Source organism: Hippoglossus hippoglossus, chromosome 20 (genome assembly GCF_009819705.1).
Source record: "Hippoglossus hippoglossus isolate fHipHip1 chromosome 20, fHipHip1.pri, whole genome shotgun sequence".
Lineage (NCBI taxonomy): Eukaryota > Metazoa > Chordata > Actinopteri > Pleuronectiformes > Pleuronectidae > Hippoglossus > Hippoglossus hippoglossus.
Window position 1 is genome coordinate 15,383,844 of NC_047170.1, and position 14,855 is coordinate 15,398,698.

The following is a 14,855-nucleotide window of genomic DNA, read 5'->3' on the forward strand; positions in this document are numbered from 1 at the left end:
CTTCAGAAATATTAATTAATCTCAAAAACATGTCTCTTACGTAAGACAAAGTAGGATAAATTGAATAAATGCCTCAGATAGAGAGAGATATGGATAAAATGTCAGTTTATAAAGTGTTCCAGCTGCTACTAACATCCTGTGAAAGGGTTTTAAACCGAGCAACCACACTACTTAGCAATTAGCATTAGCATCCTCAGAGCTATCAGAAGGAGAAATTAAAATAAATGGCTTTGCTTTGGTCTGGATCAGATTAATACTCTGACAAATCTTTAATGAATTTGATTTGTAGCCAGCCTGTGAAGTAGCTAGAATAACAATGGAAGTATGTTAAGATGCATCAAGATGGCGGGAGAGAAACGTGCTGCATTGAGTTCACATAACCAACAGCAGGAGAGGAACCATTGGTCCATTATGCAATTTTGGTATAAAAGAAAAAAGTCCTAACAGGATAAAACAGTGAAGAAGGCGTAGGCGTTGCCGCCCACCACCAGAGAGGGTTTTGGCAAAGCACAGTGAGCTCTAACAGTTTGTTCTGATTCTCTCGGGCACATAAAGAGCTCTCTTTGGTTTTGCACTTAATTCCAACTGTCACTTTTCTTTAAGTACGGCCTTTGGGATTAACTAAAAAACAACTAAAAACAACAGTGTCGCCACAGACTTGAAGGGAGACAAGTTTGCAGAAACAATGGAACATCTGAAAACACTTCAATTAAAAGGCAAACAGTTTGAGTGTTTATGAGCTGTCAGCTGCTCAAATATTTAAAATGTACTCGTCACGTGTCATTAGACTGTGAGTGTTGTGTTTTCTTAATCTTACCCACTGACTTTCAATCATTGTCCAGTGTTGAGGACGACAAGTAGAGACTGGTGAAGTACGTACCATCCTCATGAATTAAGTTCATGCACAAGTGTTGCAGCTATCCTTTAAATTATTCAAATCATCTAAGAGGGGAAAAAGTCAACTATATTAAACTCTAGTTCAATATTATTAGTAAAAGACATGTTATCGTTTAACAATAAATAAATATTCATGATGAATATCAAAAAACAGCATTTTTAAAAAGAACATAAAACCAGGAAGGCCAGTGTGAATGACAGATCCATGGGTTTGAAGGTTAGGCCAGTAAACTAAATACAGTTTATAATACTATGAAAATTGATTTTACAATTCTGGTTTTAAAAAAAACTACCGTTCCCAAGGAGACTGCAGCTCTAATGCAGGATAACTGCAAAGCACACACGGCTGTGATACATTCCAAGACCTGGATAACTGCTCGGCTGCTTAATTACAGCTCAAACTGCCACATCAATTGTGTTTTTGGCTCCATTTACACCAGGTAATAAAACCTGATAATGAAGTCTGATCCATCTGTCTTTATTACTGTTATTCATTAACAATCTCCTCATCGTAATTCTGCCTGCACTTTTATCACATCTTAATGTGCAAATAGCAGTGGACGGGCATAGGCACGCTCAGGAGCTCTTGCTTGCTACTGATACTACTTGTAGTTTTTTTCTGGGCAACCTTTCAACTTACTGGGCGGTTATTTATCTCAAGAGTGACGTCACACGAAATAGAAAGAATTCACAGCTGAGATCTGATCATAATGAGAGACAGACCACCTCCACTTTGCTTCAGTGGCCACAGTGTGTCACTGTATGTGGTCTGGCTGTTAATGCAGCTCTTAATGAGGTCAACAGTCACACTTCACTACCTACCTCGCACATCTGGAGCTGAAAGAGACGCCGCTCCTTCTCCATCTCCTCGGCGATCTCAGCCCCGGTGATCTCGGTGCGGATCATCCCGTGCTGCTTGGCGTGCTCTCGCTTCTCCTTCTCTATCTTTGTACTGACACAGAGGAGAGAACAAATCAATAGATGAATGTGCTTCTCCTTTTCACATGTTCTTGACTTTGTGTGTAGGCTTGTGACTTCTACAACGGTTCCTGGAGGAGCCAAACTAAATGATTGCATGTTACTAACACTGTTTGATCCATTATTCAGAACACGACAATGAACGAGGTGATGCAAATATGCAGGGTTAAAACAGCAGACTTTAATTATCCACTTACAACTTGGCCTCGTAGTCCTTCCATGCTTTGTCAAAGGGCTTCTTAATGTCCTGCAGAAACACAGGAGGGCAAGCATCAGCAAACTACAAAGAGGGTCAGCATGGGAACCATGTTGTTTGCAGAGTTGGATCGCTACCAGAGACGCAGCACATGCCTCACTCCGCTCACGATTTATTCCCTGGACGCACAGCAAGTGACTGCTCCCCTTCCTTGTACTCGAACATCAGGGGTTCATGACCCAGTTACTTGCCACTAACCTCAGGCACAACATGGAGGCGGTGTTTATTTCTCCAAGATTTACAGTGTGATCTTAAAGCAACAAAGAGCTGAACCCCTAACTCCCCCATCTCTCGTCTAACTCCCTCTTACTCACATGCACTAAGAGTTAGATAGAGAGGTGTGCAGTTGAGGGATCTATTTTTCCTTGGCCCACTGCTGAAACGTGTCATGGGGGGGGGGGGGGGGGGGGGGGGGCGGGCCCGAAAAGGTCAAGCAAGAGACTCTTACCCCTTTCACGCCTTTCAGATCGCCCTTCAGCAGCGAGTCCAGGGTGAAGATCACATTGTGGCTGAGGCTCTGGAGCTGAAAGACGACACAGAGAAAAGGAGGACAGGAGTTATAATGTGGTTCTTGTCACAAGCAAACACAGGCAACACATCATAAAACAGTGTGAGATGTATATATATTTAAGGGATGAACAAAAACCATGAAAAGACAGAAACGTCTGAAAAGCTGAAGCTTGATATAACAAATTCAAGTAAATCAAGCTGCCATTTATATATAGTACTTGTCACTCCAGCTGGTTTTTAGCCAGTATTTAAACATCAGGCAGGTAACAGAGCAACCTAATACAGTGAAGGGTCTTATGTCTGGAATCTACATCCATTATTCACTCTCCCTCTTCGCTCTGTTTTTGGTCTCCACCAACTCCTGAGCTGCACTATGTTCACTCAACGAACTTTGTTTGCAGATTGGTGGTGGAGAGGTAGCGTACACTGGGTTTATCATCTTATTTTATTTTTTACTATGCTAAAACCAGCTCTACTGTTGCTGTAATGATGAGAGACAGGAAACCAACACTAAAGTAAAGTTTTGGTGCAGAAAAACCCCAAAAATAAGCTGAAAGACCCCAAAGCGCTTTGTTTGGTTGAGGGAAACTGCAGAATCATTCATGTGCGTCCTTCCACATTACATTTAATCATCTGATGTATTGCCAATATAAAATATTGATTAGTGAGGCCACTGATAGCCGAATGGTTCGGGCACACTCTGTATGCCTGGTGCAGCCGGCCGGCTCCTGGCTGGCCGGCTGCGTGTTTCTCCTCTACTATCTACCAGTTTCCTGTCTCCTTCAATTTCTCTATCAAAATAAAACAAGAACAAAAATGCCAAAAAAGCTCTACTTTCAAAATAGTGATTAGTGCAGCTTTAATCTTAAGTAGGGGCTTGAAGGATAGAGTGCCACAGTCAAGTTGTTGTTTTGGCTTTTTTAAATGAGTTTCTTGACAATGAGCAAAGTCTCTGTTAACACCAGCGTCATCTTTTAACCTATAGAGCAGTGCATCATCACATTCCTGCTGATTGAAGAAAACATAATAGCAAAAACAGCACAAGTGCAAGTTGGGTCTTTTGAGGAATTAGCAAAAGCTGGACGCTGCCAGCAGCTCGGGTTGCCACAGCTATGCTCAGCAGCTCTAACCATCAGGATCAGCAAGGTCATTTACAACACTACTAAGCATTTAAGTCCCTGTTGTCCGCACAGACACACAGCGGCGGTCAAGGAAGTAAACAACACTTAATGGGCGCTAATGTGCTTCTTAAGTGCCTGTCTTGCATATGGCCAACGTCAGAATCAATCTTCAACTGGACAAGTGCCGGACTACTCTAACAGCCCATCCTGGAAACTGTTACTGTCTCCCTCGCTTTCTCATTCAATACGATTCTCCGAAGCACAGGGGAAGGTGCAGAAAGGCTGGAGCCAACATGGACCGAAATCCTTACATTTAAGCCAGAAAACACATGTAGGACATCGAGGACAAGCATTATTCATCAATACTAATTTGTAGAGCACGAGCATACCAGCAGCCCTGAGGGCTAATTTATCGAAGTCTGCGCACTCGCTCGATAAAATACTCAAAACGGAAATGACAGGAGTCAAAAGAGAGGAAAAAGAAGAGATCGAGAGGAATGAACAGAGATAATTTCACTGTCCCGCAAAATATGTAGGTAGCACCGACATGTGGCTGATATGAGGAGGTTTCCAAATTGTCACACACAGATATAGACACAGACACACAGTTTGTCCTAGTGCTGCCAAGTGCACTTATGGAGTCTAATCTCGCTGTCGGCCACACAGGCAGGACTGTCTCTTCTTCCAACAGCAATCCCTCACAGAGGATTCACACAGGACACAACATTCAACAGAGACGTGGGGGAAACAGGGGAAATCCACAGCGGGCGGATAAGAGCCTTGACTGGAAAAAAGAAATACAAGACTCAGAGGTAGATTTATTGACTGTCAGCTGTACTGTCTGGCTGTGGTGATTCTTTTTAAAGGTGTACAGACATAAGAAAACCTCTTGATCACCTGCAGACAAACAGATACAACTATCACCCTTTACCTTAAACCACAACCTTTAACCTAATGTAAAGCTAATCCCAAACCGTAAAGCCAAATCCTAAACCACTTATCCGAGCGTAGACAGGGAGAATAAACTCTCTCTGGAGAATGATCCTCTTTCTGTCCACGTGAAAGAAGAGCAGCCACGATGGCAGTTAGCGTTCAGTAGGACAGACTCCCTAAGACGTTCCTTTTAATTATAGCCCCAGTGTTGACATGCTGGACTCACCAGGTTCTTCAGCAGGGCGGACAGCTCCTTGGTGAGGGAGGAGAACTTGACAAAGGCCGTCCCCAGGTCAGGGTTGTCCCGGCTGATGAAGTTGCTGCCGAATTTGTCCAGAGCGTGGGCGTAGTTCTCTTCATTTTGAACGTGGTCTGAGGGACAGAGAGGTCAAGCAGTGATAAATATACCTGCCAGAACATGTGATAAGCTCAAGATTAGTATGAAATGCATATATAATCCTAACTGGAGTTCTCTGCACAAAAAATGTGGTGAGATGAAATGAAAAAGAAGAGAAAGAAAATATTTGTGTAATATCACTTTTTGTTCTGAAAAGCTAGAGACAAACACGTGGAACAAAGCCGTTTTCAAATCTGATTCCCCAGGATGGTCATGTTGACACAGATGTGGCAGAAACCTTCAGCGGAAAGTTTCCCTCATCAGTGCAGCGACACGAGCGAATCAATAACAGACACATGAGACCTCAACCCATGATTTTCATCGTCAGTCAAACAGCAGCATCCATCCGTCCTCGTCATTAACTCAGAATTTGAGAGAAGCTGGAGGGACAGACGAGTTTAGACTGATGCCAAATCTGGACAAGAGTCCTGGGAGGGAGGTCAGGTGAGACGAGCGCCGTGGAGCTGATTCCTGCAGCAGCAGCCATTTTTAACCTTAGTTATACCGGAAACTCAAATAGAGTCCAAACAGGGCTGTAGTTTCCATTGAGGACAAATAACCCTTGTATTGTTTCTTTCTTTTGTTTCTCCTTTATATTTTCTGTATTCCTGGGTATTTAGCGTTTTTACGAATCTGTGGGGTCGAAATTTTATGGGGCCAACAAAGGTTTTTATATATATAAGACTCAATATTTCTAACTATCATGAGATAGCCTCAAGATAACCTTACATTTTTTATAAAATAAACCGCTGTCTGCTGTTACTGTGAAGCTGTCGCAAAAGAACTACTATAATTAAGTTCTTGTCACCGGAGTTAATTCGGAAAACTAGACGTGTTATTTTCTTGCATTTTCTCCAGAGGACCATTTTTTTATTTTTTAAAGCCTTAATGGAACAAAACGGAGCCTCAGCCTCAGCGAGCTGTTGAATGAGGAGTTGCAGACGACGAACTGCTGCACACCTCCGACTCCTCAGCAAGCGAACTCCTTCTGCCGTGTGCAGCATGAACTCTGATTGCAGGAGACGTGATGGAAAAGGGCAAATTATAGGCCGACTTCCTTTTTTTTAAAACAAAGGGAGTTTGTTTGGCTGCAACATAAACAGACGAACCACTCGCTCTCCTGTTGTATTTCTGACAAAGAAGTTGATTCTGGAGAGAATCTGGGCGCTGAAGTCTTAAACTATATTTGCCAAATCAACGAGGAGTTAAATCTCTGACTGAATGAATAAATTTCTCTTTTCTTTTAAAAAATCATACAGTATTTGTCTCACACCAAAAATAACTACTTTAACAAGCAGATAACGTGTCAGACAGTAAACGTAGAACTGCTCCAGGCGTTTCTCTAGAGGTCACAACGAGACTAAACTCTTTCTGGGGAGAACAAACAAACGTTTTTGTGTGTGTGTGTGTGTGTGTGTGTGTGTGTGTGTGTGTGTGTGTGTGTGTGAACAAACATCTGAAACTGTCAATTTACTGGGAGGAGGCTGCTCTCTGAAGAATTCAGTGGAAAATTACTGAGGATCCATGTCACAGCAACGGGCAAAACAAACTCAGGTGTTGGTTTCTGGGACAATGTGGATACGCACGCACACAAAACACCATCTGTCCCAAAAAAGCCAATGTTCCAGACAAAAAAAAAAAAAAGAAGAGAAATCCTGCGTTTTCCAATGGGGATTTTATTTGGAGGTGGTTGTGAACGTGTAACCAACATTCAGTGTTGATCTAGAAACAGTATGTCTCACCTTGTCCTGAATTGTAGATGGCCTTCACTGATTTCTTCACCTTCTGCAGGGAGGTTCGATCCTGGTCCAACGCCTGAGGAAAGAGGAGGAGACAGTGGTTTTTAAGTGGGTTTCTCTTTGAAAAAAGAACATACTGGAAACAACCACATGAAAAAACAGCAAAACAATTTTTAGAAATTCAAAGCCTTAGTTTTAATGAAGTAGCAAATGTCACGAACTTAGGGTGTCAGAGCTGATATTTGCTCAGTGATTCAAAGCATTCACGTTCCTTGAAACTAGACAGAGAGCTCACAATACAGCGCTTGACCTGAATATGGCATGAATCATTATTTCAACACTGCTGACTGCAGGAGAAAAACCCTCCGTGTTCCCCATTAGCCAAAGCAAATAGGCAGCGTTTCCAATTTTATCGCGCTTAGGTTATTTATTCTGATACAATGAAACATATAAATGCAGGAGAGATAAACCGCTGAGCGAGTGTGAGAATTAATTATCTGTCCCGCTTTCCTTTCAGAGATTAATGCTCACAGTTCAGAAACCTAAGCACCAGGGAGTTCGTATAATGACCAATAAAAATTTAAATAAACTATTCAGTGTTTCCCTTTACGTGAGCGGGCCACCCAGGTATGTTAACACACACCAAAGTATGTTTAGTTTTGTATTTTAAGTGAAAGACGTCACCCGCGAACAATTCTCTAGTTGACAGTTAATATCTTAAATTGAGTGAAATGTTTAATATTCATTTACTACATCCAGTATACTTCATAGCCTCTTTTTTTTTATTGTAAACCTTTCTTATTATTATATTTTTATATTTACTATATCCCATTTTTATTCCAGTAGTCTTTTCTTCTTCTTATTATCTAGATGACCTGTTTCTGTTGAACACCATATGAGTTTATCAATTTCACTCTAGCAATTTTCTTCTTTACCAATTGTATTTTTTGTTGTTTTATTTGTAATAACAGAAGAATCTGCAGCAGATATAAACCTTCTGAGAGACTTTAGTCGTTTTCAAATACTTTTACCTGCAATGATTATAGTTATAGTTTTTAGAGTGAAATCAAATGCTTGAAAGCATCTCTGTCCTGTATTGTGATTTATTTACCATGTGTGTGAACCGCTGTGACCAGATTAACGGTTCAGCAACTATACAAATAACTCAACAATCCCGGAGACATTTCTCTGCTCGCTGCACATCAGCAACATGAAAATCACCTGTCATACTGAGCGCCATCTGCCCAATATGATTTAATTTACTGCAGGAGAGGCTGAGGCGGTTAAGAGACAGGAACAGTGTACACAACCATCACAACCACACAGTACCTGCCTCGAACAAATGGTTTCAAATCTGAGCCGGTATTGGTGCTCGTCACAATCAATTCTTCCTGAGGGAACAAACATTTCATATCCAGCCCATTCTAACCACAGGGATACCAACCATAACTCTGCCATGTTTGATCATAATAGATGATAAACACCAGCAAAAACACCATTACGTCAAGGTCAGCCGGTTAACAGCAGAGAGACACACACACACACACAACAGCGGGCTAATTAAATTTCACAACATAATTAAGCTGTCCTTGCCTTCCCCTGGACAGTTTTACATGGCTCTCCCCCAATTATGGCAGCAGACATTTGTTGCCGCCGGGCCCGTTCTGCCAGGCCAGAGCCTTTTGATCCCCCCTGCACATGGAGCAGACCTCTACTCATACTGCTTAGCCCCGTGTCTGTTTACCTACACAGGCACAAGATGAAGATTTAATGGCACCATTATTACCTCTGTATATCATTTTGATAATTGCTATATTGAAAATCTTCAAACAGAATGAAAACATTCTCGAAGGACAAAAAACTTCACTCAGATCTTAAAGGTTATTTGTAGGGGAACAGCCTTCGTTTAAAGATGAACAAAGCATCTCCACTTCCTCCCACTATCCAGAAGTGAAGCCACAATATGCCATCTTGTGCGTTTTTGTTCTTAAATCTGCAAAGTATTGATCGGGGATGGAGCCTCGGTGGTGAGATCCACTCTCAACCAATCGTGAGTCAGTCTCAGCTGTCAATCAGGAGGTTTCATGACATTTCTGTAGCATCAACTCCTAACTAATTAAAACCAAACTTATTGAAATAGCACTTGAACAAACACTGGTGTGATAAGAAGTACCTGAAATGACAAAAAAACATGTTTGGGAAAAATGTATTTGACATATACTTTTTGGTCCACTAACATGGAGGAGGCGTATCTTATGACCAATACTGCAGCCAGCCACCAGGGGCCTATCCAGATGATTCGGCTTCACTTTTAGGAGTCATCCCCAAACAACAATGTCTAAATAAAATAGATTTATGTTTTACTATTGTCATTGTATTATTTTTCTGTCTCTCAGTATTAATAATATGATGGATTTCTCTTTGGCTTATAATCTGATCTTTCCCAGAGTTGGAACAATAGATCTGTGGATAAACAGAAAGTCTATTGGCAACAATTTGATAAGTCGATGAAAGATCGAATCGCTCACTGGCTGTCATCTTTCAAACGGAAATGACAGCCAGTGTCCAGCTGCTTCAATGCGATGATTTGCTGCTTCTCTCTGTTTGTGTTTTTACTTTATTCTATGACTGTAAACTGAATATCTTTGGGTTTTGATCAACACAAGATGCTGAGGACTTACTCATGCACTCTGGGAAACGGTGATGGAGATTTGTCATTACTTAAAAAACTATGGAATTAATCAAGACAATCAACAGCACACTAATCTATGAATGTCTTTTAAAAGCTGAAGGAGAATAAATCAATTTCTTACATGTGATTACATGTGTTATACCACAAAAGTCACAGATTAAATCCCTGTAACAGCCAGCACATGTTCTAACAAGCCATGTTTTCTCTCGGCTTTCCTCTTTGCAACTCCCCAAAAAGTGCCTTTGTCACTCCGTCCGAGTCCGTCGGCAGTGAAACCCCTTCCAAAGTAGATCTGTGATTATTCAGAGGTTGTAGTACCGTGTGCTGATTAGGATGAGGAGCACAACACACGGGCTGAGCAGGCAGATTGACCTTTGTGGGGCTCATGCTGAGAGCAGCTGGCACCGCCACCCAAGGGTCACCCGTAATCCACTCTGTCTGTGCTCTTAATTAAATATTCGGCCGCTACGTGAATAGGCTTTAAAAAGATTCACTTTCTTTTTGTTACACTGTCCATACATCCTCATATTGTTACACCTGATTAGGTAGCTGCTTTAGATTAGATGTCAAGGCCGAGTGCATTCATTCAAAATCCAGAACAAATTCATACAGAAGATAAATGATAAATTTATTCTCGTTGGCCGGTACAATGTAACTGGGAGAGATGGTTTGCTGAAGCTGTTTTCTCTCAGCTTTTCAAGGGGCAAAAAAATAAAGGAAATCAATGAAATAGCGCTGTCTTGGCACACAGTCTTTGCAAACCCTTGGCAACAGGCAAGAATGCATCTGAACTCTGCTTTCCAAGGGGCTGACAACTATTGAATATAGTCAAAGGATTGTTTTTTATCTCGCAGCAGCCAATTGCGAGATCCCACTCTACCCAGGGGGATTAGCTAGCGTGACAATGCCAAAACATCTGCGGCCATTTGTCTCTCCACCCAAACAGGAAAGTGATGCATGCGGACGATTTATTCAGCGCTGCTGAGAAAATGAAGCGAGGAATAAAGTATGTTCCGTCATCATGTGCTATTCCCCTGAGGAATATCTCCCTTGAAGAGCCATTTGTGCTGTGAAAGTCAACATGTCAGTGTCAGAATGCTTTTATGCCCAAGTCCGTCAGAGATGGAGCCAAAGAGGTCAATGGCCAATTAACGGGGGTGAAGATGAGTGACCATGCATGACGCCTCAGTATGAAGAGATTGTGTTGCTACTCAGCACCAAAGACTGAAATGACTGTACCTAAAACATCTTAAACTATAAACTAGGGGGATTTCATCTTGTTTTGAGTATTAATACTAGTATCAATCAAAAAAGACCTTCTGTCCACTATCAATAAAGGAAAAATGTCCAGACAATGTCCCCACTTAAGAAACAAGACAATTAAAGATACAAACAAAACACAAGAAAATCCTCCAACCAACATGTGACCTCATGTGACCAATGGGGTTAATAGGCTGATCGCTAGTCGCCGAAAAAACACAGAAAACGGGAGGGAAACTGGTGTCTGAAGCGACTGGGCATCACTGACTGGACACTGTCTCAACTTCACACTTCCTGCCCGAGGCCTTATCCTCCCCCGGCAGCCCTGCCGTTTCCCCTGCAGCCGTCCTTTGACAGGAAGCAGGAAGCAGCCAAGCTTGACAGTGTCCTGTCCTGGGTCGGCAGCACTCCGTCTAATGACACCAACAGCTCTCCGCTGACAGCTGAGGAGTAAAAACAACGCTGTCTGGCTGCCGGGGAAGTGTTTCTCTTGATTCGCTGATCCACTCAAGATTCCTGCTCTGTCACTTTCATGGCCTGTTAAGTCCTCACTTCCTCCCTGAACTCTCCCTCCCCAGCTCAGCTCCTCCTGCAGCTCGGCATTTGGCATCACACCGGGCGGACGATTTCTGCAGTTACCAAGGAGACGTGATCTGGCCGTCTTGCGCGTCGGCTCAACATTCTTCAGCGCGGAGATCGCAGGAAGCTGCTCTGACTAACCAGTTTGTCATCAGCTCTCTGGGACTCAGTTGTGCCACTGTGGCAAAATCTACTGTGCACCCAGCAGAGACGGACACTAGCTCTTAGAGGAGCTTAAATGCTAATTATTTCCTGGAAGAAGAAAACAGGAAGTGGCACATTTATCCATGGACTTGAGCTAAAAATTCTCTGCAGTGGAATATTTACAACAAAAGTGACTGAGCAGCGTTCACTTTCTAGGTTTTATTTCTGCCTTTTGGTGAACAAATGAAGTTCCTCTGTGGCTTCAATCAAACAACGGCTACTACAAAAATACAAAAAAATGAGGAAAATAACGCAACTCTTGCTTGTTCTGTCCAAACGAAGAACTCACAGAAAAGATAAGTCTGTGTGTCATTTAGATTGTTTTTTTTTTCTGTTGAGTCTATGTGGCATGAGTCAAGCAGGAAGGGTGGGGAGTCGTTTTCATTGGCAGGAAACAAATGCACATCCCTTTCTCTGGGCCTGCGGAATGGGAAAAATGAGAGGATGTAGCGTTTCCAAAAGCAGCTGAGGTCACATGGCCTGTTTGCCTCACACACACACACACACACACACACGGGCACACACACAAACACACACACACACGCACACGGGCACATAGGCACACACAAGGTAGTGAAACAGAGTGAACAACTGCCAGTGGTTTTGGTTTTGGTTAAGAGGTGCATCAGGGCGACCACATGACCAGTGTACTGTATCTGACATGCTGGCAACTGAAATAAAAAGGATTAGGTGAGACGACATCTTTTTCAGAGCTAGAAGTTAAAGGTCCAAACATGAACATGAAATCATTGTTTTTCTGAATGGGATTCTGCAGGAACCAAGCTTTTGCATCATCACGCTCAAAATAAACACAATATTTCATGATCTATAGCAACAATACTGAAAGTCCTGCAATTCAAAACTCACTTGAGTCCATAATTCATCCACTTACTCGCATTTTTAACTAATCCATTAGGCAGGATGGAGTCACAAGGGAGAATCCAGCTTTGCAGCACAGCTACAGACAGTAAAAGGTCAACAAAGAGAATTTACACAAACTGACTCTTGTATTTTCATCAATTTCCTCCAAATATTATTGTGTCTACCCCGATAACATGGATGGATGCTACGTTCACAAAGTTCACTGAGTCTCTATGACTGTAGGTTGTTTATGTGCTAAACATAGAGTTAAAGGTGGAGGAAACGACAGCTCTCAAAAAGTGAAGCAGATCTTTTTTTTTTTTATCACCCTCCTTGTGGCTGACGCCCCCTCCATGTTATTTAGAGAGAGTTTCTGTCATTGTAGGCAGTTGTTATCACACTTATATACGTTCAAGTGTTCATGTTTCGGGTCATTTGGGTTTAATTGGTTATTTGATGTGATAAAAACAGGGTGAAGTGTCATGATTGACGGATGGAACTGACTCGTGATTGGTCGAGCTCGTGTATTGGCCCCGACCCCGATACTGCCGTCTCCTCTCCAGGATCACTACTGCACAGAATCTGGCTCCGTATCCAGAATATTTTGGCTCCATATTTGTACAGCGGGAGGAAGTGTAGAGATGTCGTCCATCTTTATTTAGAGTCTCTTGAAACATGGAAAATCACCAGTAGATAGCTGCTCTAATTAGCTTGAATGCATTTATCGGTTATAAAAACCTTGACCTGCTAATGTATTGGCCACCGAGAGACGTCGATACAAGTCAGTCATTACTCCATTATCTACTGCTGCGATTGGCTTCCAGCTCTGGCCTCCCTGAGAGAGAGGAGCTGCTCAGCCGAGAGCTTCTCTGTGGTGAGTTTGGCGAGGTCACGTGATGGATAAAAGCCGACTCTCCGAGCTGCGAGGCCGCCGACTCGTTGCAGCACGTCTCCGGAGACTTGATGCGGGAGGCGAATGCGTGAGTCGAGCAAAGAGTCAAGCCGTGCACGCAGCAGTGCTACATTCACACATCATCTGGCAACTTCCCTCTGTGGTGCTTGCTCTCACTCAGCCCACCACTTCGAGCTGTGTGAGTGTTCTCACAATTACGCCCACACACTGCTGCAGCAGACTCACATCACACAAGGACCATACCGCTCTCTGTATCATGTTTACCATTATTCAGATTATCAGCAGCCATCACCAGGAGAAGAGTGAGAGGAACAGGCAGATGATGGATACAAAATAAAAGCTCTTTCTGCAGCAGAACAATGAGACAAATCTGAACATCAAAACAGCCCTAAACCACTTTCTATTCAGGCCTGTGATTAACTACCACCATCTGTCTAATTGATCATGGTTTTGATTAATCGTTTAGTCCATAAAACGCCAAATTGTTGGAAAACAAAGCCAAAACATAATACTTTATGATTGTTTTCTCAAATAAATTCTTTGTTTGGTTTACAAAATGACTGCAGTGACATCTTAAACTCACTTACTTCGGTTAAGAAGTTAACTCTTGAGTAGTAGTTTAGGAATTTTGACATTTCCATCTTCTGAGCGATATGGTGGCTTTTCTCGTTTTGGAAAAAAGATTTTTAAAATAGTTTCTATGACAACAAAGTTACTGTATCCACTTAGGAAGACGGTGATTTTCATCAACTGGTTTTTGACATTTTTTTAAAGCTAAAATGGCCGAAATCCACTGGTTCTAAGAAGCTTAAGTTAAAATACGTATTAGTTGTCTTCATCTTTTATGATGAGGAAAAAAAAGTGACGTTTGGATTTGTGGCAGCTGTTTGGTCAAAAGAAGAAATATGACTATTTCAACTTTGGTTTAAAGGGATTGTGAAGGCTTGTTCTGACTGTTTTTGGACACTTAGTGGATCACGCAGTTATTTGATTAGTCAAGAAAATAATTAAAACTAACTAATCAATAAAGAAAGTAGTTGTTTTTAATCTCTAAAGCTCTTGGGATCTTTTTTAGATTTTTTATTGTCAATGCATGGCTCATTGATTGATCACAGACAAACACTTTATTGCTGAAGCTCTTACAGATCAAAACAATGAGAACATCCGACCTATTACATCAGCGTTAAAGTCTTGATCATTTATGACACAGTAAAAAGAGAAATACAACACCAGACACAAAACTTGTGTTTTGTAACAGGCCAGCGCCCTGTAGGCCGATCAAAGAAAAGCTAAAATAAACTACTTCAAGCGTTTATCATCGAGTTTTCGCTTATCATTGATCAACTGGATAAGCCTGGCAGCTCGGCTTCCTACCAATCAGCCGCCCGTGTCGTAAATCTTTAGGGCACCCCGCCAAGGAATGTGCTCCTTTGATAAACATGCACAATGAGAAGTACCAGTAATTTTCTAGCCTCTGAGTAATGTTCCCAAACGCCGCTCAGTCATCAGGAGTCC

At 42.1% G+C, this 14,855-nt stretch overlaps 1 protein-coding gene across 6 annotated transcripts in view; it reads right to left on the minus strand.

Annotated features, from left to right (window-relative positions):
* asap1b (ArfGAP with SH3 domain, ankyrin repeat and PH domain 1b) overlaps window positions 1-14,855 on the minus strand; it is a 49,563-nt gene that overhangs the window by 25,138 nt on the left and 9,570 nt on the right. For all 6 annotated transcript variants that reach the window (XM_034572154.1, XM_034572150.1, XM_034572152.1 and 3 more), the window contains exons 2-6: window positions 6,835-6,907; window positions 4,922-5,067; window positions 2,580-2,654; window positions 2,073-2,122; window positions 1,720-1,849 (exon numbers count right to left, since the gene is read on the minus strand). In XM_034572154.1, the coding sequence (XP_034428045.1) occupies window positions 1,720-1,849; window positions 2,073-2,122; window positions 2,580-2,654; window positions 4,922-5,067; window positions 6,835-6,907 (474 nt within the window). The remainder of the gene's footprint in view (window positions 1-1,719; window positions 1,850-2,072; window positions 2,123-2,579; window positions 2,655-4,921; window positions 5,068-6,834; window positions 6,908-14,855) is intronic.